Genomic DNA, 21982 nt, shown 5'->3' with positions numbered 1-21982 from the left:
GTATGGCCTATACTATAGTGCTATCCCATAGGGTGCATGGCACGTCACCCACCCTACTTTGGCTTTCACCCAGCTTTGGCCTAGTTTCGGGGTTTAAACGTGGCTTAAGTCCGATCCCGGTGCCGGGATCCCCTTTGCGCTAGTGCATTGGCTGTAGCCTGAGTCTCTCCCTGCACACAAACAGGAAACTGCATGCGGCTGATTGTAAACAGTGCGAGCCTCCCAGCCCCTCCCCTGCGATTGCCATGCTGGCAAGGGGCCCAGGCGCAGCAGCAGAGCCAGCCCCACGCCAGCCCTAGCGGCTCCCAGCCCCGCACCCACCTCCCTCGCGTGTTCATTGGAGCCGCCAGCTTTGTTTACCTTATATGGTCAGGTACTAACATAGAGTGGCCGGTGACTGGCTGTCCGGACACGTCACTCAGCCTACGTCAGCCCCCCTGTGAAACTATGCAAACAAACCAAGGGCTCCTGGGAAACGTAGTGCAGGGTGGCGGGGAGCCAGGTGCATGCTAGCGACTGGCAGAGTGGGGACTGACTGGCAGTGCCAGTGCTAGCCCATTGGGGGCCCTAAGCAGGAATATTTTTGCCCCCCCCCCCCCGCCACATAATGATAATAAATAGGGGGGCTCTTGAGGTGCTCTGGGCCTGAAGCAATTGCTTAGTCTGTTTATGCCCGGTGCTGGCCAGGAGCGGCTCTCAGCCTCAGCTGCTGTCCTGGCACGGGAGAGGGAGCCCTGCGGCTGGGGCTGACAGCAGCGGGCACCACAGCCATAGGACAGAGGCCTCCCTTGCCAGACAGGGCTGCTACCTCACCGGGTGCAGCTTCACATCCCACCTGCCGCAACTGCCTCTGGCTTTTATGTCCCAGATCCAAGTGCGCGCAGGGGAAGGGGGGTGAGGACAGAGGAGCGCACAGAGCAGCCGGGTGGCGCTTTCTGCTGGATGGGGCAAAGCAGGAGATAGGAAGCAATGTTGCAATGGCCCTGGCACCACCCATGGGCCCACCTTCCCTGCCTCCCTAGCCTTCGGGGCCCGGGAACCAGAATCGCCCCTGGCCTTGATGCAACCTACGCTGGCCTGGCCCGAGGTCTCACTAGCCCAGTGGTTTTCAAACTTTTTTCATTTGTGGATCCCTAAACAATTCCACGTGGCGGTGCCGACCTTTTTGGAAATCTTAGACAATCTGTGGACCCCCATGGGTCTGTGGACCACAGGCTGACAACCACTACCCTAGCCCATGGCGGGCAGGGCCTGGAGGGGAAGTCTTGCAAACAACCCACTGCTCTGAGGTGCTGGGGGAGGGGGGGTATCCCCAGCCTTGCTCTGCCTGCCCCTATGTGTGTCTGCGTGTGTTTGCATGCCTGGGTAAGCTCCAAGAAGCCTGCCTCTCTCACCAACAGCGGCTGGTCTAATAACAGCTATTACCCCACCCGCCTTGCCCCGCAGCTAGCCAGGCCAGTCTCCAGACTACAGCTCCCAGCCTGCCCGCTCTGCCCCGCCCTGGCTGTGCCGTCAGGGAGGCAAGGCAAGGCTGGGTGAGTCAGTCCCCTCCAGTAAATATTTGTATTAGCAGGAGCCGGCTCGGTAATGGTGGCTGGGTCGCGCTGAGCGGCGGAGACCAGGGGATCCCAGGGCGCAGCGGGCAGCGGGCGGGCGGCATGTCGGTGAACATGGACGAGCTGAAGCACCAGGTCATGATCAACCAGTTCGTGCTGACCGCGGGCTGCGGCCCCGACCAGGCGACGCAGCTGCTGCAGGCGGCGCACTGGCAGTTCGAGGTGAGCCCCTGGGCGGCCAGGCGGGCGCCCTGCGGCGACTGCTGCCGTGTCCGGCCTCCAGCCCGCCGGTGCCGGGCCCGGGCGCCCCGATCCCTGCCCAGGGACTAGAGAAGGGGCAGCCCTGGAAGCAGAGCGCGGCTGCCTGCCTTGGAGCGAGCCCGAGCGCGCCAGCGCCCAGCCCGAGCTCGGCCCCCCCCCACGCCCCGTCCGGCCGCCCAGAGCTCAGCCCCCTGCTGCTGCACGGGGGCCGGAGGGGTGGACAAACACCCAGCGGTGGGCGAATGAGAGATCGCCCGGGCGGGGGAGGTGGCGCCGGGCCCGGCTGAAGCCCCCCCCCCCCCATGTGAAATAAGCCGCCGGTCCCCAGCGAGCGGGGCTGGTTCCGGTCCCGGCCCAGCAGGACTGGATTGGGGGCGCCGCGGAGGGGCTGGAGCAGCCCGGCCCGGCCTCAGGTTTCGTCTGAGAACCGCGCAGCCCCCGCCGAGCGGGACTCGGGGGACAGGGCGCGGGTGGGGCCGCGGGGCAGCCCTCGGGGTTTCCAGGCGCTCTGCTGCCTGCAGCCCGCGCCGCCGGGGGGAGGCTCAGTCGGGCCAGCCCCGATCGGTGCCTCGCGGGCGCCCCGGCCTGGGACCCCGGGCGGGCCCGGGGCTCGAGACTGAGGGGGCGGTGGAGCCGTGGGGCTCCAGGGCCTGGTCACTGCCCCGGGGACGGCTCAGAGAAGAGGAAGGATCAAGGGGAAGCGGGACCAGCCCTAGTGCTGGCCCGGGGGTCAATCTGGGGCTAGCCCCATCGCTGTGCCCAGGGAGTGAGCCCAGCCATCTGATCTGCCCGCCTGGCTGCTGTGCCCAGAGCAAGCCTAGGGCACCCACAGCAATGCCCCCAATGCACGGCTGCTGAGTGAGTGTGGGGAGAGGGGTGGCTGGGAAGCCCCTGGTGCCCAGTGCCACGTGCTCCCATCCTGCCTCTTGTGCCCCTCAAGAGGCTGATCCTGGGCACGTCCGAAGCTTCTCCAACTGCTGCACGTGCCTCGGGGTCTGGCGGAAGGGAAGTCGCGATGGCTGCGGGCATAGGGGCCGCAGTCGCCATTCAGGGAGCGGGTAGTGCGACCCGGAGCTCCTGTGCCAGCATCTCTGTGCTGCCCTGACATACAGACGTGTGTGTGTGTGTGTGAGCTCAACACATCCACTGCCTGGGAACACTCCATGCTGTTCTGGTGCCGTTGTTGTCAAGCCCACACAGATCAGACTCCCTAGGCCGGGAGTGGCATTTCTGTTGCTAACCCTTCCCGGTAAAGGAGACGCCATCAGTACTGTGGCCCCAGGTACTGCTGGAGGGTGCTCTTTTGGTGTGGGTGTGAATTGTGTGTGAGTGTACGGCTCTGTGCATATGACAAATGTGTGTAGGAGTGTATATATGTCTAGCGTGTGTTTGTATGGACAACTGTGCATGCGAGTACGCTATAGCATGGGGGCACATCTAGGGACAGGGTGAACTCGTCTACTGCCTGTGTTACTAAACTGGGACTGGTTTTTCATTGCTCCCAGATGGTCAGGGTTTCCTAGGCTGGCTGTAGCAGTTCCGCAAGGGCCACCTACCCCTGTCAGGAGCAGATTAGCTTTTAAAGTGAGGTAGAAGGAACACACAGACACGCACACACAAGGGCATACACGCTGGAGATCCTTCTGTTTGGAGACAGCCCCTCCTCTGCGCAGCATTGGGGTGAGCTCTAGCACAGCTGGGGCAGCGTTTCCGTGCTCACCTGTATCTGGCGCTTGGGGGGACATAGCCGTAACTGACCCTATGTGCACATCCCCAACACCTCCCCTGTTCCCTGCAGGCAGAATGACACCCCTTAGTGGCTGTGGGTTGGAGAGCCTCAGTCTGGCTTTTCCTGGGCTCCTGCCCCCTGGAGTTTGATTCCTAAGGCTGCACTAGGAGAAGAGATTTTGCTGGTTAAAAACTTCATTGGCTCCAGCTGTTTATTCCTCTGGCCTGGAGTCAGGATCTTCTGTGACATGGCCTGTGATTGCTGTGGAAGTGACTGTGACGTCACACTCGAGATTGCAGCTTCAGGTGGGGAACGTGCAGGTGGTCTGTGTGGGCCCTGGTGGTAAAGAATGGGAGCGTGTGAATGCACAGGGGTGCGCCAAGGATGTAGCAGGCAGATCTGTGTCTAAACAGAGTGCCTTCCATGCGGCCCCAGCAGCTCTTCACTTCTCCCTGTGATTGTTTTGTCACTGAGGGCACCATTGTAATTGGTTCCTCTTTTCTGTGACACAGAAGGAGGTTTGAATCAGTGTAGAGAGCGAAAGGTTTCTATTGTACACATTGGCATGGCTGGGGTATCCCTTGTTCTATGTGCATTGCAGCCCCGGTCTGTAAAAGTGCCTCAGTGCGGCCTCTGAGAAATAATTCAGAGTGCATTTTATAGCACAGAGCTATTTGACTCCCTGCGCTGCTGGTTGGATCAGGTAGTTCAGACAGCTAGGCACTGTACAATCCATCTGAAGTCACAGGCTTTCTGGGTGCAAAATTAGATTATGTTCATGTGTGTGTATGTGTGTGCAAATCCAAACAACTTCCCCTCTCTCTGCACTGTCTATGCATGCAAAGAGAGACACACACAAGGCAAACCCACCTGCTTATTTGGAGTTTCTGTTTAAGGAAAATATTGGACACATTTCTGTGTATAATATGACCTTGATTCTGTTCACCTGTATAAATCCAAAACAGCCCTCCTGGACAGGTGTGAGAGAAGAAACAGACCCTATCACCTATTACATGTGAAGCCCCAGGATTGGGACTTGCTACAGAAAGTTATTGTTTCAATTACATTTTCCAGAAATTTGCCACTACTTGGCAGGTCGCACAAGTGCAAACAGCAGTCTGCTGGCCACGGAGTCTCCCATGCTGGTTTGGCATTCATGTGACTCAGAGGAAGCTGAGCTCTAAACAAACCCAAGGGGACAAGCAGTTACTATGTTACCAGTCACTTTTGGTGCAAAATGGTCAGATTTGCAAAATGGCTGCTGAGCATGTCCCTTTCTCAGAGCTCTGCTCGTAGGACTTTTGTCTTTCTGGGACTCCAGATCCCAGAGAGAGGTCACATCTGAGCCCATGAGCTGCATTTTCAGCAGCACTCTAGCCCCTTCCTCGGGTGCCCTGCTCCACGCTGGGCCAGCTGCTTGGTGTGTATGACTCTAGGGAGTTCAGTGGAGCTGTGCCCATTTACACTTGCTTAGGATCTGGTGCACTGAGTGGTCGCCTTGGTTTCAAATGCATTACTCATGCAGCAAGAGATTGCTGAGTATAAAGGTGGCAGAATCATGCTCTGAAGGCACTGATCCATACAATCGCTTTCACATGGGAGACCGCAGGCTATGCTTGGGGAGCTTTGTTCCTGTTACTCGGAAAGCTATAGCCCACGGTCGCATGAGCTGTGCTCCGAGAGCACTATTACTGTGCAGCTCCTGCATCAGACCATGGCCCAGGGACAGAGCACAGCCCAGCCTGCAGTGTTTCACATCGTCCACTCTCCTTTGCTCATGATGATCCCGTTCCGTTTAAACTAACGTTTCAAGGTAATAAATTACCTGACAATGAAGCGGAAGTGAATCGGCTGTTCCTGCCTCTGCATCTTTGGGCTTGTCTAGATGGGGCAATTTACCAGCATAACTCTACCAGTAGAATTCTACTAGTCTAGTTACACCAGTGTGGACACTCTGATACTGGAATAAGGATATCCACCCACGGTTATGCCAGTATTACTAGAGTGGTAGAATTATACTGGTAGAGTTAAGCCGGTAATTTCCGCTTCTAGACAAGCCATTAAATACATACAAACTGCCATCATTTACAGCCCTTCTGGACTGCTTCACACAGCAGGGTAGCACTTTAACCTTTGAACGCTGTACTGTTTCCAGGAGTGTGACACCTGGGGTGTGCTCATTTTAAGAGTTGGAGGGTGTGGATCTGGAGGGGGGGTGGGGTTTGAGAAGGGTTTCCAGCTGCTGGGAGGTGGGTTGCGCAGGATCGCATGAGCTTAAACTGTAAACTCTATGGGGCAGAGACTGTCTGTGTTTGTACAGCACCTAGCATAATGGGGTCATGTTCCATAACTAGATCTCTAGGCCCTGTGGTAATGCACATAATAATAATGAGGGGGAGGATCTTTTTAGCAGGGTTGGGGGGCACAGTGGGAGAGGGAACCAACAGTGTGTGGGGAGGCCAAGTTGGGATGCTATGGGGCAGGGGAACTGGAAGGTAATCTTGATGGGAGAAGGCAGGGATCAGCATTTGGGGGAGGACAGACACACTTGTCTCTAGCTCCTTTGGGGTGAGTTTCACTCATTCTCAGCGTTGCAAGGCTCCAGTCATTTTGCACCAACCTCTCTAGGCTGCTTGGGAATTTCCAAATCTGTCCATTCACATCAGAGGCGAATTCTGGTCCTGTCAGAGCCATGGCATCTGGTAACCTGCACAGGCCCAGGGAGAAGCTGACAGGCAAACCAGGGGCTGGGTGCTCTTGTTTCACTGGAGCTGGGGATTGTTGGTAATTTACTCTGTAAAATGTATGTTGACTTTGGCCTGATTGGAGGCTGGTCTCCATAAGGGATTTATCCAGCGTTTCCCAATGAGGGAAGCTAAATCCGTTTCCAGCAAAGCCGAGATCGCCGGTATCCCATCGACTCAGTCATAACGGTGTAAATCAGGAGGAGAGCCACACGTCTATTGAATTGTTCCAGTTTCACCCCTATGTATCTGAGAGCAGAACCTAGCCCCGGGTGTCAGTAGGTAACTGTTGGTAGGTGAAGCGCCTTCAAAGCATGTGTCCTGTGGGACAAACCCACATCAGTGCAAACATTGCTGCGTTGTGACATGTTCCCATGGTGTCAGAGCATTGCGTGGACCCCAGCAGTGCCTCATGAGCGTCCTGCAAGCCTCAGACACAGCCGTGTCAGATCCAGCAGGCCGTAGGTCTGATATCTATGGGGAGGGAGATGCCACCAAGGACAACGCATGCTTGTGGGGTGGGAGGTTGGGACGCAGTTCCAAGGATATTGTTGCCTTTGTGTCCGGGTGAGATGATCACGGCCTGTAACGCATTAAAGAAGGCCCGAGGAGAAAACCATTGATTTTGGAGGAACGTTCTTCTGTCTCTAGGGAACGGGATGTCTCAGAGGAGTTGTGGGTATTTTGAGGATTCCATCTCTGGCCCTTTCACTAGCTGTAAATTCATGACTATTTGAAGATGGAAACCAAGGCAGATTTCTCTCTCTCTGCCTTTTTTTTTAAAGTTTGCTGCTGTTGCAATGATGTCAGCTTTGTTGCCACAGTTTAGGGGTGGAATGGGGTGTGTGCCATCAAGGGATTGGTTGTTCCCACGTGCTCCTCCAACTGGTGGAGGTGTTCCATCATTGAATCTACTGGTGGCTGGGCGGTGGGGGAAGGGGAAATCAGGAGCTGCTTCTGGTGTCCTGGTGGGTGACTTTCACCATGGGTGAGGTAACTCCACCCAGCCAGTGGCAGGACCTGGAAAGGGTTTTGCTGAGAGATTTGCAGAGCACACATGGGTCAGTATGTGAAATATAAGAAAAGAGTTTGCAATAATCCCCAGGGTTTGATTCCCTTCTCCTGTCTGCTGCTGTACATGTGGGAGGGGGGACGCCACTGAAGTCATGGGGCTGCACCAGGGTGAAACCAGCGTGAGTGAGAGGAGGGTCGGTTGCTTCATTTTTGCATGTGTGCACACACTCCCATGGCCCGGCTAGCTTCGTGTACGGACCACCCACTTCGCCCACTTACATGCCTTTGTTGCCATAAGGCAGGGCAAACCCCGGTCCTGGCCATGGCCTGCTGCCCTTCTCCCCCCAACTCCGGAACTGCAGCTCATGCTTCCCTCCAACTGCTGACTGATCAGCTGCCCCTTCTGTGCTGGGCAACGCAGCTAACAAGCAGTTGCCCCCTCTGCCACATGCCAAGGGCTCTGGGTCCCCCAATCTCCCCATGTCTCCCCTTTTTCTCTCCTGCTCCAAAGGACCTTTCATCCCCCCTGGACAGAAGGAAGGAGCGGGCAGCTGGTGCCCTCTCCTTCTGTCCCGACCCCAGCCTGGAGCAGGCTTTGCAGAGGCTGAGAGCGAAGCTCCTTGGCTCTCTTCTCCCTCCAGTTCCCCCGCTGGCTGAGCACCCACCCCACAGCCGGGAGGCAGCTCCTCCGGGAGGGCAAAGAGCCAGTTTGAACTGCTGTGCTGACTGCTCTTAGCCCTGCCGTTCACCCTCCCCCTCTCACCCCGGGGCTCTGTGGGCCCCTCCCCATTCACCCTCCCACCCCCTTCCAGGGGCTCTGAGAGCCCCCCGCCAGCGGCTTTAGGTCCCTCCCCATTCGCCCTCCCCAGCCAGGGGCTCTTTGTGCCTCCTATTCTCTCCCTTTCCCTATTCTTATTTCCTTTCGGGGTGTCAGGGAATGTTAATCTCTAGGGAGGAAGGGCAGAAGTGAGAGGGGTTATTGTTATGCCAGAAGGTTTTCATGGCTCCCTCAACGAGTTCTTTGATCCACAGACCATATCAGACCTGATTACAGCAGATGGGTCTCCCAACCAGATGCCAGGGGCTCCACGGGTCCCCTGTTTTCCCCTTCCAGTTTTCTGATCCTCCCCCTCCCCCCCAAATCAATGGGGCTCTGCCCGTTCAGGCCTGGAATGTTCCCTGAAATTTTGCAGTCGATCAGATTTAGCGTTTGAAATGATCACTGCACATCCACACACAGACAAATGGCATCAAGTTGAGTATCAGGCCTCAGAAGCTTAGCCCTGGATGGTGCCAGCCCTTAACTAAAACCTTATCCCCCTCAAGGGTTTGGGACCAAAAAAACCCCTTAAACTCCCTGGTCTCCTTTAGTGATAATTGTCTTCCCTTCTCTGAGTTTTGTTAACACAAACAAGTTCTATTTAGGGGATATAACAAGCCAGCTAAACTACTACTAGACCAACCAACTGGCGGGTAGCCATCTCCCATAAAACCTTAGCTCCCAGCCCCACCTTAGCTGTCCACCCCACTTCATGTGCCTTCCCTCACCAGATAAGCTACTCTTGCCGGCTGCTCCTACCGTGGCCCCAGCCCCTGTTTTAAAGTCTGTCTGCACTGTAAGCAGGGGTATAATTACAGCTTGAGTAGACGTACCCAAACTGGCTTTAATCCAGTAAGGTGAGGTCCCAGTGCAGAGAAATTGCAGCTGTTTGTTCTCTGGTGTGGGCTGTACAAACCCACCTAGAACCTGCACTATTAGCTGTCAGACTAGGCTCTGCTGCAGTGCACATTGCTTACCACTTCAATGCAATGGACTAGTGGGACGAAAGCTAGCTCTGGTAAGTCGAGCTGTCCTCACACCTTGGGATTGCTGTATAGACAGGCCCTTAGACAACCACCAAAAACTCAGTCCTAGCTGCCCACTTCCCTTTAGGTATTGCCAGGTGCATTCGCGCACCCTTCCCCCTTCATGTACCTGCCATCGCCCAGCAAACATCACAGGCCAGGAGTGTGGTGCCTGGGGAAAGGCTAGACTGCTCAGTTTGGGGCGCACTGTTGAACCCCCAGAGGTACAGGCAAACTCTGCCTACCAGCAAGTACAGAGACCCTCAGTTTTCCCAGTTTGCTTATAGGGGGAATCAGGGAGCGGCATATGCAAATGAACCTGTCATCAGGTAGGAACTCACCCTCTGTCCTCCCATATCACCTCTGGAGAGAGCCACACCTGTTACCCCCACCCTGGGCTTAGACAGGCAGCTAGCCCAGGTTCTGAGCAGAGCTTGGGATGCCTGGCAAGATGCCACCGTGGCCCTCAGCACTGCAAACTGGGTGTGGCGCACTCTACACTGCCTCTCCCGAACTGTTTGGCTGCGTTGCTGTTAACAGCTGCCATGATTTACCCCATTTTGATGGTGGTGATTGAATTGATTCCTATAGGTATATTGTTTGAGATGCTGTAAAGTGCTGTGAGGGGGAAAAACTCGCCATATAAATCGGTTAATAATATGATGAAAAGACACTGCTCAGGGGACACAGAGTAAAACGCCGTGGGCCCGATGAGTCTCTCCTCTCCGTTTTTAAACAGCGTAAACCATTGACTTACCTGGAGTTACTCCAGATTCACACAATGGGAGAGGACTGTCTGGACCCTTCTATCCAACACTCCCTCTTGTCTAAGCCTGTTTGATGGTTTCATTCTCCTGAGTCTCTCAAGCTCCCCAATGATTTTGACATTCCTCAAAACATCAGCTACGGGGGGAGGTTGTGCTGTGTGATGGCATAGATGCAGCCACACCTCCCTGTGCTCCGAGCCCTTCAGATCCTGCAAGCTAAGCTGGGCCAGTAGTTGTATGGGAGAGCTCCGTGCTGTGGTGAATCAGGCGGAGGACGTGTCTTTGTGTGAGATAAGGTGGGTGAAGCAATATCTTTTGTTGGATCAACTTCTGTTGGTGAGAGAATGTTACAGTCACACACAGCTCTTCTTCAGGTCTCTCTGTGTCACCTTTACACCAATGCCCCAGCATGGTGTTAGCCGGTGCTGTGATACTGAATGTGAGACATAAAACCAAGGTCCTAACTGCTTATATGGTCATTATAGATCCCCGGACACTTTCCCTGAGCTGGCCCCCGTCTCCTTATCTAATTCAGGCTTGGGTAATTACATTCCACTACGCTAAATTCTCAGTTGGATTTGGTATTCTTTTTCAGAATTCCTGTGCCAGCACCTACTGGGCTCCATGGCAGAAAGGGCTGCATTTCACCAGTGGGGGAAGCAGTGTCCATATATGTAGCATCTGTCTGTGCAGCTCAATGACAAATGCAGCTCACTCTCCGGCGCTCCGTGGGGCTGCTCTGCACGCGGCGTTGCGGGTGTTAGTTTTGAAGATGAAGCGGGGGCATGGGTGGGTTTTCTCTGGAGCCATGGCCTGTGCTGACCAAGGGGGCTGGGCCTGGGTTCGCAGGGCACGGAGGCCAGCACGCAAAGGTGGTTGGCAGGGCTCTGATCACAGGATGCGGGCTGGAAATGACATAGGATCCAGAGCTTGGCGGCAAACTGAGGGGTGATTTTGCTTTCGCGCGCACATAGGTGGGCTGCTTCCCCGCTGCCCTGCCTGCTCTGGAAGCCTCACGTACCAACAGGGAGCAGGATGCTGGCAGTCGAGAGCCGAGAGTACATCTGGAACCCTGATCCTGGAACCCTACTGGTGCCTGAGGGTGCTAGAGCAAACCCTGAGCGCTGGGTGGGGGAGAGTGCCTCGTTCCCAGCCAAATGGTAAATCTCTTCCTTCCTTTTTGCAGCCCGCGCTCAGCGCTTTTTTCCAAGAAACGAACATCTCCTACAGTCATCACCATCAGATGGTAAGTGCTGCCCTGACCCTTCCCTCTGCTCAGTCAGCGCAGCAGCAGCGCTGGCATTGCATGCCTGGGCTACTGCTGTTCTACACCTCTGGGACGTAGGGCAGAAATACACAGCAAAGCCCTGCGGGTGGGGGGCAGGAAGTTTCCTGCCAAAAGAGAGAAGCTGGGGGTGGGCCGTGTTCTGGAAACATCCTTCGTGGGGAGCCCCAGGCTGGTGCGTGCAGCGCAGCTTATTTGGGGGTGAAGGGAAATGCGGGCTGCGAGCTAGCCTTGCCAGAGAGTGGCATCATGCAATGTACAGTGGCGGATGGGGGGGCTCCGCTAGGGAAACGCGAGGAGGAGGAAGCTGTAATTTGCACCCGTCTGATGATGCGAAGCAGGGACTGCGGCGATGTGGAGGGCAGGCGTCACGGGTGGGAGGGAGCAGAGATGGGGGCAAGCACAGAGAGAGTGGAGGCGCTCTGAGCAAAGCCAGGCAACTTTGCAGCCTGTGAACCCCCCTTTATCGTCCGTCCAACACTTTCCCCTCTGAAATCTCACCCCCAGCAGCCCCAAGGCTCCCCATGCTCTGCCCCTTTAACTCTCATGCCTGGGCAGCCTGTAATCTGCCTGTGCGGATGGGTCCCTGGGATTTGCCGGCTGCCGTGTCCTCGTTTGACTCTGCCATTCTCTGGGGCAATCAGGGATTTGGAGCATGCAGCGAGCATGCAGAGCAAGCACCCAGCGAGAGCCACGCAGCAATGAGCTTTCCACGCTGGCAGCCGAGGGGGTGGGGATGGGCTGACGGCCCCCCCACAGCCCCAGCAGGGAGCAGAGCCCAGTCCTGCGTGGTGCTGGACACCCTGGAGTCCGTGGGGCTGCAGGGCCGGGGCTGGCTATGTGCAGATGGTGTCCTGGCTAGCTGATTCACAGGGTGCCACTAGCTCGCAGGGTGTCCCTGCCTGGAGCAGGCTAGGGGGAGCCCTGGCTGGGCGCACAGTCCATCCCAGTGCTGGGGATGGAGTCCCGGCTGGTTAGACGGAAGGGGGGGATCCTGGTAGAAAAGGTGGGGAGCCACTTAGCTGGGGGTGATGGGCGGTAGGGGCTCAGCATACATCGTGGGCCAGGGCTCCTGGATGGGGGGGATGGAATTGTAGAGGGGCCTTGATGGTTCTACAGAACTGGCTGTGCATCAGAAGGGTCCGCGGCATGTGGCATAACCCTCCCCTTTCCTCCCCCCCAACACAACTTCCCCCTTCATATTCCCTCATGGTCACCACCTCCACCCCCCCCAAGGGTCTGTCCCCAGGGAGGATAAAGGGGCAGGGCTGACTCTCAAGGGCACCACGTACAGCTCCTGTCTGGGACGTCTGACATGAGCTCTGGAAAGAGGATTAGTCCTCGGGGGCGTTAAATACCTGCTCCTGGCACAGTGCAGCCGTGATAGAAACCAGCCGCCTAGGAGCCTCCCTGCCTCCATGTCCTCCTCCCACCCATACGCGTGGGCTCCAATACCTGCCCACGCTGAGCCCTGCCCCATGCTGCTTCCCCGCGTGCACGTACCTGCGGGGAAGCTGCGGTGGCGGGCACCTCGCCACCTGAGACGGGAAAGGCTGCAGGGGGTCGCCTGCTCCCCACTGCAGGCCGTGTGTCAGGACACAGCCGAGCCCCAGCCTCTCCTGAGTATGGTGTGGGGGGCACCTCGCCTGCCCCTCTGCCCCCCAGACACTGGCAGGATGAGGAGTAATGTAATCACTGTACTGGGGGGTCCTGAGCCAGCCCTGGTCTCCGTGCAGCGCTGGGGGGGCACTTTCCCCTCTTAGAGTGGACCCCAGGGTGTTATGGGGTGCAGTGCTGCAACAAGCCAGGCGGGCCAGTAGAGGACACTCTCCGCCAGTGCTGAGTGCATGGTGCTGCTCATAGTGTGGGCAGGCTTTGGAATGAGATGTCACATGGCCGCCTGCTCCCTGGTGGCAAGTCAGTAATAACAACAGTGTGACGCTTAGCACGGACCTCACAAGACTCACGTGCCAAGCACTGCACAGGCACGAGCGAGCAGTTTCACTCGGATACGGTTCCCTTCGCTTCCCGGCCTAGCCTGAGGTATGGCGCTGCCTTGCAGCTCAGGCGCTACACCCCAGGGGTGGCTGCATTTCACTGCTGAGTGAGATGATCCCCGAATCGCTCTGCCTTGGCAGGCTCCTTTACGGCATTGGAGGGGGAAGCTCCCAGCTGTTGTGGTAGCAATAGCTTTTCCTGATTGCAGCTTGCCAGGGCGTGCCGGGGGTGGGAAGCTGCTCCTCTCTGGCCCAGGCTGGGCTAACACAAATCAGCCACATCCTTGCCCTAGTGGCAGGGGAAGACGACAGTGACCAGCAAGTCTGTCAGGGATGCAGCGGCCCCGAGGTCTGTACATGCCCCCCCTGTTCTGGTCCCTGCCAGTGCAGGCTATAGGGAGGCAGGGGGCCGGTGGTATCCTCCCCCTACTGCTGTGCTTTGTGGAGGCCACGTCTTCCCAGATGCACTGACGGGCAGCCACAGGGACCTGCCTGAGCAGCTCTGTCGAAGACCAGCAGGGCCGGAGAAGGAGCAAGGCGGAGCGGGCAAGGAGTGCAGAGCTGCTAACTCCACCATGCCGCAGGCCTGAGGGTCTCAGCAGAGCTTTGCGTGTGGCTGGGCGTGGGGGGATTGCAGCGAGCTGTGGGTCAGGATTGAGGGGTAAATTTATGCTGGTAAATTTCCCGGCGTAGACAAAAGGTAGATAAATGTTCCATCCCTGCTGCCCTCTCCCAGCCCTTCCTGGCTGGTCTTTGGATAGAGACCAGCCAGGGAACTGTGCTAATGAACCAGCTGCTAGTGTTAGCACCGATGCCCATGTGTGGTGCTGGGGGTCCTGGGCTGCTGGGAGACCCTGAGCCCTTGAGTCATTAAGGGCCTCCTGGCTCTGTCCATTGGGAGCATTCGGGTTACTCCTGTGTCCTGGCACATCCCAGCTGGGGGAGGGGCAGTCAGCCTCCCTGGCAGCCCCTGCAGCCTCCCTGGGATGTAGTTCTCACCCTCAGCCCCTGTGGGATGTTTCTGTGCCGTTACACTATGCCCACGCTCCACCCCAGAGCTGGCTGCATGCTGTTTTCTCTGGCCCTGGGGGTGAGGGGCTATGTCTCTGACTGGCTTCTGTCTCTTTGTTTCCCTGCAGATGTGCACTCCCGCCAACACCCCTGCCACGCCCCCCAACTTCCCTGAAGCCCTCACCATGTTCTCCCGCCTCAAGGCCTCCGAGAGCTTCAACAGCAGCAGCCCTGTTTCATCCATGGCGACCTCTCCTCCGCCCCCTCCCCCACCGCTCCCCCAGCCCGGGGGCTTCAACTCAGCCTGGCCTGCAGCCTCCCCTTCCAGCCAGCAGCAGCAGAGCATGTGGACTTCGCCCCCGCCCCCGCAGCCCTCGGGCTGGCCCGCCACTGTCTCCCAACAAGCCACCTCAGAACAGAAGGCCACCATGACCATGGAGGCCGAGAGATGAGGCCGCCGGGGGAGCGGGAACCTGATGTGGGGAGGGGCCCCCTCCCATGGCCCCTGTGTTCATTTTTTCCCCCTTCCCGAGGAAGAGAGGAACTTTGCTGCCACAGAGACTGGCAACCACACACAGACAGACACACGAGCAAATAGCCGCCTTGCATGGGTTTGGTTTGAAGTAGTTTTTACTTGTCCTAGAGCCGACCGGAGCTCCCCAGATCCAAGGGAGGCCGTGCTGGATGCAGGAACCATCGCTAGCCTCTGCGTCCCGGAGCCTGACTTGATAGGAATCTCTCAATGAGGGGATCCCCCCGCCCCATCTTTCCTGCTGGGACGCTGGAGTTTTGCATGCAAGTGACATTTATTTGGGGAGGGGGGATCGCTTCTTCATAACCCACTCCTCCCTCCCAGCACTGGGAGGGGTCTCACTGGCAGGCAGAATGGGATTGTGGGTACTACACATATCCCCCTCCCCACACGGCTCGCCCAACCATGCCGAATGTTTGTTTTTTTTAATGAAAAAAGGAAAAACAAAACAAAAAAACCCCTGTTTTTGCTCAGCTGTGGGCCTTCAACCCACACGCCGAGCTCGCTCTGGACGGAGAGGGAGGGGAACGTGGGCTCCTTTGGAGAAATATAGCCTTTTGTTTTCCATGACCCCAGATCTCTGCTTTCCACAGGGTGGGGACGTGTGCCCCCTTTCAGAGCCCGGCGTGGTCAGTTTCCCGCTGAGAAGTGTGAGGGGGGCTGGCTGGGCGCGGCTGGGCAGCCTCCCCTCACGGTGCTGGGGCGGGGGGGCTGGCACCGGCGCCATTTGCATGACACCCCACGGAGGCCGGGCTTGCTTTGACCCCCTCTGTTCTTTGCTCTTCGCGGATGAAAGGCCCTTCAGCCGCGCTGTGGTGGCGCCAGGCCTGGGCGTTTCGCAGCGGCTGCCTGCAATACACGCTCTTCTGCTTTTAACCCTAGTGTCCGTGCTTCATTTTCAGCAGCTTGGGGAGGTGGGAACGCTCTGTCCAGGATCAGGGACTCCACCCTGGGGCAGCTGGGCAAAGGTGCTGTAGCCCAGACAGAAGGCTTGGGGCAGAGTCAGGGAGAGGCTCCAACGCAGCGTTACCCACGGGCTGTTCACAGGCTCAGTGCAGCCCTTGGAGATCTGCACCTGCAGCCGGTGCATGACTGCTTGGTGGATCCCTGCACGGGACCTTTGGCTGAGGCCGTTGCTGCTGACGTAGGGTCTGTCCCACTGTGGACCCACGTGCAGGGGATCGTGGAAGGGATTTCAGTGGATTTCACTCGCGGGGCATCAGCATGGGAGGTGACAGTGTGTCCGCACATAGGCACCAAGGGCAGGGCCCACGGTCAGCTCCAGGCAGGGCCTGGCAATCACAAGGAGAGGTGTTCATGTGCTGCAGGAGGGGGACGGTCCCTCACCCTGCCCCCTCATGCAACAGCAAGGGCAGTCCGTGGCGTGGGCCACGTCTCTCCCACCACCCTCTTGTGCCACCCAGAGCAGCTGGCAGCCCTCCCAGAAAGTCACCCCCCGGGATGCCAGGTGGGGAATCGACTGAGGGTTCATGCTGGCATTTCCCACGTGATCCTGGGACGCAGCAGCAGGAGTGGCCAGCTTCGGTGTGTTGGGCAAGATCACAGCAGTGCCTGATGCCTGGCAGGGCCAGCAGAGGAAGCTCTGTGCCCATTCAATATCTATGAGCTCCGTCCTTCCATGCCCAGCCCTTGGAAGGAGCCAGCAAAGGCCCCTTGCCTGTGCTGGCCTGTCCCTGCGTGTCTTCTGCCCCTGATGCCCTCAGACCCCTGCTCCCTCCACAGGTGGGGCAGCCAGCTCAGGAAGATGGGGGCTTGTGCTCCCATTTTAGTCCCATCAGCGACAGAACAGGGATCCTGGCTAGGCGGAGGTTGCACAGTGGGGGGAGCAGATGCCCAGCTGGGCAGTGGATTTGCAAGATGGCAGGTCAATGCCAACTGCTCCAAGCACCCCCAAGCCTTCTCCTTGGCCACTTAGTGTCTCTTGTTTGGTTTCAGTGGATGTGGCATCGCTCACTGGAAGGGCAGGATGGGCCACATCCTCCCACGGAAGGGCGGTGTCTGGGCTCAGCAGCAGGTTGCCATATGCAGACGTGCTGGGATGGGACCACTTCACATGCAGGGGCTCCACGTTACTTAGCTCCCCAGGGCTCTGCCATCATGGCCCAGGGCACAGTATTTCCCCCAGGGCTGGCCTGAGCTCAGGAGCTTTGTCTTATCTCTAGAATGGCCCCTCCCTCCTATGCTGCTCCAGCCACAGGGGCAGAGTGGGACCAGCGGTCGGCACAGTGAAACCCCAGGCCATGGCTTCTTTTGTGCTCAGAACTGGCCAGGAGGCCTCCAAGGCAGAGGAGCAATGTGCAAGGGACTGGCTTCCAGAGGAGAAGGCACCAGCCCTGGTGGAAAGGGCATGGAGGAGGGCAAGAAACCCAGCACCTGAGGTTCTTGAGACTGGGGTGCCCCACATGCTGCCTGTGGCCCCACTTGCCCTCGGAGGACCCAGCTTCCTATCCATGCTGAACCCAACCTACACCCACAGTTCCCATTCCTCCTGGGGAGGGGGCACAGCCAGGGCAGTGCCTCCGAGCTAGACCCAGGGTGCCCAGCACAGAGCTAGCGCTAGTCCTGAGCAGACTAAGCAATTGCTTAGGGCCACCAGCAGCTCAAGGGGGTCCCCTGTTTGCTTTTCTAGAACGTGATGTGGTGAGGGGCAGAAATATTCCTGCTTAGGGCCCCCAATGGGGCCTCTGCCCTGCCGACAGTGCTGGGAACATTTTCGGATTCCCTCTTCTGTGTGGATTCATTTACTAGTTGTATGTCCTCCCCCACCCCACCCCCAATCTGTCCTGGGCCCTGGCTTTCCCCCTTGCCCAGAGGCCACTCTCGCTCTGTAGGGGCCCTGCCAAGGCTGCTTCCACAGTAATTATGGACTCTCTCAATAATCAATCCCTTTTTTTGTATGTTGCTAAAATAAACACTGGCCCTACCAAGCGGACCACCCAAGCTGCCTACTGTCTTCCTTCTGCCCAGCCTCTTGGCACTGGCGAGCAGGACGTACTGCAGCTGCCCTCAGCACCAGAGGATTCTGTGAGACGGGGCATCCTGTCCAGAAGCTCTCCTCACTGCTGGTGAAAGACCCCCGCCCCCCACATGCCCACTGATAATGATATAGTGCCTTTTACACCAAAAGATCTCCAAAACACTCTACAGATCAGAATCGCTTCACCCACCACCGAAATGCAGCCACCTCTAGGGGATGATGCAGCAGCTGTTAAAGAGAAACAGCAACACTGTATTCTATCCTGTGGAGACTGCCAGGGTGCGTAGATAGCAGGATGCACTTGCAATTTGGGCAGAACCCAAGGGTTCGTCTGTCTCACTCATCATGTGATGCTGAATGCAGGGGAAGTTGAATGCGTGCCACATTATTAATTCCTGTGCACGGCTCTGTCCATGTGAGCTGAGCTGCATCCTGACTAACAGCCTGTGTTCCCACTTCCCGTGGTGCCCTCTGGGGAACACAGCTCCTCTGACCTCAGTTCCACCACTCATGATACACCCTGTCTTGGTCTGCCACGGGTTCTTCAATCCCTACTGTGGGCCAGGACCTCACTTCTAGGTCTCATTCAGAACAAGACAATGCCCCAGCAGACCACAGGTGCCACCAGGAAACCACCGGGAGGCACAGCCAGGGCACACTGTGGAGATGAGGCGCGGCAGGAAGTACTGCCCAAGAGACCCAGAGTGACAGTACCCTTCTGCCCTCTGATTGGCCAAGCATCCTATTTAATCCCAAGCATGGCTCCAGAAAGTTGTCTGGGCAACTGCATAGACTTTGGCCTGCTGGAACACCTGATGTTGCCTGATCTCCAAGTCCAGCCTCCTGATTCTAGCCCACTATTGCCTCTGATCTCCAGCCCTGGCCTGGCTCTGGCTTGTGGGCCCTGGCTCTTGCGATTCTTCAAGTCCTGCTCAGCAACTACCATACCTGGTGTGCAGACCTCAGCCCAGCTGTGACTGCTAGCCCGTCCCTTACACTGGCAGGGCTACAGCCCAGAGGAACGCACCTGGGCGCCAGCTGAAAATGTTCACACTCTTGCCCTGGTTTGGGCCTTCTATAGGAGCCACCGTGAGAAATCTGGACCCATGGTGCCCCTAGGGGAGGGGTTGATGTCAGGACCCCTGTGTCCTGACCCTGAGGCTGCAGGAGCAGCCATACTAAAGCCCTTCACCTAGCTGCCTGCTGACACCTGCTTATTGAGAGCCTGGGAAGCCCAACCCTTGAGTGAGGCTGTGTCCCTGAGGTCCCATTGGTGGAGTCCCAGAGCAGCCGATTGGCCTGCTGGCCCTATTTAAACCAGCAGCAGAAACAGGAGGCTGCTGTCTGAACAGCTGGACTCCACCCTGTAGGCTGGGTGTTCGGCTCTGGATCAATTTCCTGGCACCCACCCTGACCCCGTGTCACTTCTGGCATCTGGCTGTGGTTCCTGGCCTCCAGCTTGTCTCCTACCTCTGACCCTCTGGGTCCTGACTCGTGGTTCTGATCTCAGGTTCCTATCCTGACTCTGATCTCCTGATATCCTGACCCAGCTGACTCTTGACTCCCGCCTTGTGACCGTGGACTCCAGCTCTGACCTCTAGGTCTGGTTGCCCACGACCTGGCCGTGGCAGTAATCCAATGCCTCTTTAGCTGATTGCCCGGGTGACTTTGGATTGACTGTATTGACACAGTATTTCCAGTGAACTCGACTGAAATCAGCACCTGCTTTCCTATTGTAGGCCAGGCCCTAGACGGCCCTGTGCTCTGCACATGGCTTATGGGGCTTCTCAGTCTGGGCACCCTCTGCTTTCAGGCTACCTGATTTCCAAGGGGATGGCGGAAGCCCAAACCTAACTGAAGTCAAGGGGAGATACAGGTGCTCAGTGCCTCTGGGAACCAGCATGCCTTGTCTCAGACTGGGCTCCGCGGGGCCGAGGCATCCACAATCAGCAGCACTGGGCCTTCCCCTGCTTGCTGCTGGCACTTCATCAGGGCGCCATGGGGCTGCATGCAGGGCTGCTTTGCCCCACGCACCTGGCACGTTGGGCAGCAATGGATTTTTTTTTTGAAGGTACCTGGGTGTCATTTTCCCCTGTATTTTAAAGAGACTCCCCATCACATGACACAGGGGTGAGTGGCCGCAAGCTGCAGAGTCAGGGGGTGCGTGCACCGTCCCTGTGCTGCCGGCTAGATTAGAGCAGGTACAAATACCTAGCTGGGCCCTCTGGGGCATCTCTTCCCCCCTATTGTGCCAGGAGCAGATGAGGAGTTCTACGCAGTGCAGCCTGGCCAGACAAAGGGCCAGCACTCCCTGCTGCCATTTCCCCCAGGCTCCTTCCAAATCCCAGGAGCATCGTGCTGGCCTTGTCCGGACAGGGCCTCAGCTGGCTCGCTCTTGCCTGTGCACCAACCTTGGCCACATGCTGGGAAAGTACAGACCGCCTCCTGCTGGGCCTGATTGAAGTGGGACCCCTGCACCCAGAACCCCTGCAGCCTCAGCTGCCTTGTCTCCCAGAGCTTCACGTAAGAGCCCTCGTGGTAAATGGGCAATTGGCCAAAGCACCCTCTAGGGTCTCTCCATACAGAGAGAAGCAAGCTGTTGGCACGCAGCCCCACCTGTTCTGCCTGGGTCCACAGCTGATCTCGCTGCGTGGCATGATCGGTGGAATCACAGGCTGCCAGGGCATCCAGCCTGGGCCAGAACCAGCCAGCATGGAGCCTAGAGCATCGGCCACAGGCAGGTGAAGATTGCTATCCCTGTGAGCAGCACTGACCGGGTGGTGGCGTACTGTGGGTCTCCAGTGCCCGGGGGCCAATGCTTAGATTTGTGCCCCTCCCCCCAGACCTCATGCACCCCCCCTCCCCACAGGACAGGAGGGGTCCCTGGCTCCCACCAGCTGGCACCACCACTACCCTGGGGAAGGTCCCCCCCACTTATATGGTGCCTGCCTCTCCTGCTCAGAGCCTCCTGCACCCCCGCCCCCTGCACATCGTGGAGGGCCCAGCTGGCATCCCCACCCCCAGGCCAGCATCCTGCTCGCCCCACCCCGGTACACCACTATGACCGGAGGACGATGGTTCTGCTTCACGGCCACTTTGAAGGCTTCATAATTTGTTTCAGTTCCTCATTGGGCCAACCCCAAACCCTTGTGCCGTTGTGAAATGGGATTGTGTTGAAATGTCTAGGAAGGGAGGGGTGGGGGCCTGATTCAAGCAGATTTTTCATCCTAGGCCACTCAGAATCAGGCAGGGCAGGGACTCGAACACGGGGCTGCCCCAAGCCAGTGCCCCAACCACCAGGCCAAAACGCCTGAGCCAGAAGTAGCACTGGGCCAAGCGGCGGTGCCCACGCTTTGCACAAGAGTCACTTGCCAGGACGGATTTTAGAACGGCGAGTCCCACTCCACGCAGGCACAGGCCCAACGCACTGCCAGTGGCTGACAGGGACGCGCTGCGTTGCCGTCCTGTCGTCTTCGGCTCTCTGTGTTTGCGTGACAAGGACACTTGTTCCCAGAACATCGTGTGGCTTGGCTCTGCCAGAGGGAGCCCAGCATTAAATACCGAGGCTTCTGCACCTCCCCATGGCTGCGGGCAGTGGCTGCGGGCTCTGGTGCCTGCATCAGTGCTGGGATTGCTCCCGGACTAGTTCTCATGGCCCACTGGGCTACAGCACGGGCCATGGGCTCTGCTTCCTGGTGCTCTGTACCGTTGCTTTGGAGGGCCCAGCTCTCTGTTCCCTCTCAGGGACAGCCCCTCCAGATGCAGGTGTTCTCAGCCCTTCCCAGCCAGCTTTTCCCGGGTACTGGCACCAATGCTGCAGGCCTGACTCACGGGCAAGAGCCTGTGGTAATCTCGCAGGTGCAGGGCCGTGCAGGTGCCTGAGAGCCAGGAGCTCCTGCATTCTAATCCCACCGCTCCCACCAACTCCTTCTTACAGCCCTGGGCAAGTCACTTCACCTGCCTGCGGGGGACAGTCAGGCTACATGCCTGTAAGCCAACGACTAGTCCCAGGTAGGAGACAGAGTCTAGTGATTTCAAGCCAACAGAGCCAGTGAGATGCCTTCTCAGTGCCTGGGTGGGACGTGGCAGAGGATTGAGACTCTACCCTGGGGCCACAAAACAGGGACAGCACCCCTGTGCCTCACTGATCCGCCTCCACAGCCCTCGTCCTTGGCCTCACTGGCCTGGGGTGACACAGCCACTCCATACTACGAGCTGCCAAGCAGGAACAACTTTTGTCCTG

At 57.8% G+C, this 21982-nt stretch overlaps 1 protein-coding gene across 1 annotated transcript; it reads left to right on the top strand.

The window, feature by feature from the left end:
- The first annotated feature begins 1532 nt into the window (after positions 1-1532).
- Positions 1533-16101, top strand: UBALD1 (UBA like domain containing 1). The gene is made up of 3 exons (XM_067551143.1): positions 1533-1778; positions 11103-11162; positions 14338-16101. The coding sequence occupies exons 1-3, from the start codon at positions 1659-1661 to the stop codon at positions 14659-14661; spliced, it is 504 nt and encodes a 167-aa protein (XP_067407244.1). The 5' UTR covers positions 1533-1658; the 3' UTR covers positions 14662-16101.
- Positions 16102-21982: the final 5881 nt, after the last annotated feature.

The sequence above is a fragment of the Emydura macquarii genome, unplaced genomic scaffold, assembly GCF_026122565.2.
Source record: "Emydura macquarii macquarii isolate MOO-44397 ecotype Brisbane River unplaced genomic scaffold, CSIRO-AGI_Emac_v2 contig_1348, whole genome shotgun sequence".
Classification (NCBI taxonomy): Eukaryota; Metazoa; Chordata; order Testudines; family Chelidae; genus Emydura; species Emydura macquarii.
Note: the sequence above shows the minus strand (reverse complement) of the source record. Positions and strands in the feature narration are given on the sequence as shown.

What these genes read in the sequence shown, in the direction of transcription:
- UBALD1 (XM_067551143.1), top strand. Translation starts at nt 1,659, where the DNA reads ATGTCGGTGAACATGGACGAGCTGAAGCACCAGGTCATGATCAACCAG. An exon ending in CGGCGCACTGGCAGTTCGAG is followed by an intron (nt 1,779 to 11,102) that starts GTGAGCCCCTGG and finishes TCCTTTTTGCAG; the next exon opens with CCCGCGCTCAGCGCTTTTTT. An exon ending in ACAGTCATCACCATCAGATG is followed by an intron (nt 11,163 to 14,337) that starts GTAAGTGCTGCC and finishes GTTTCCCTGCAG; the next exon opens with ATGTGCACTCCCGCCAACAC.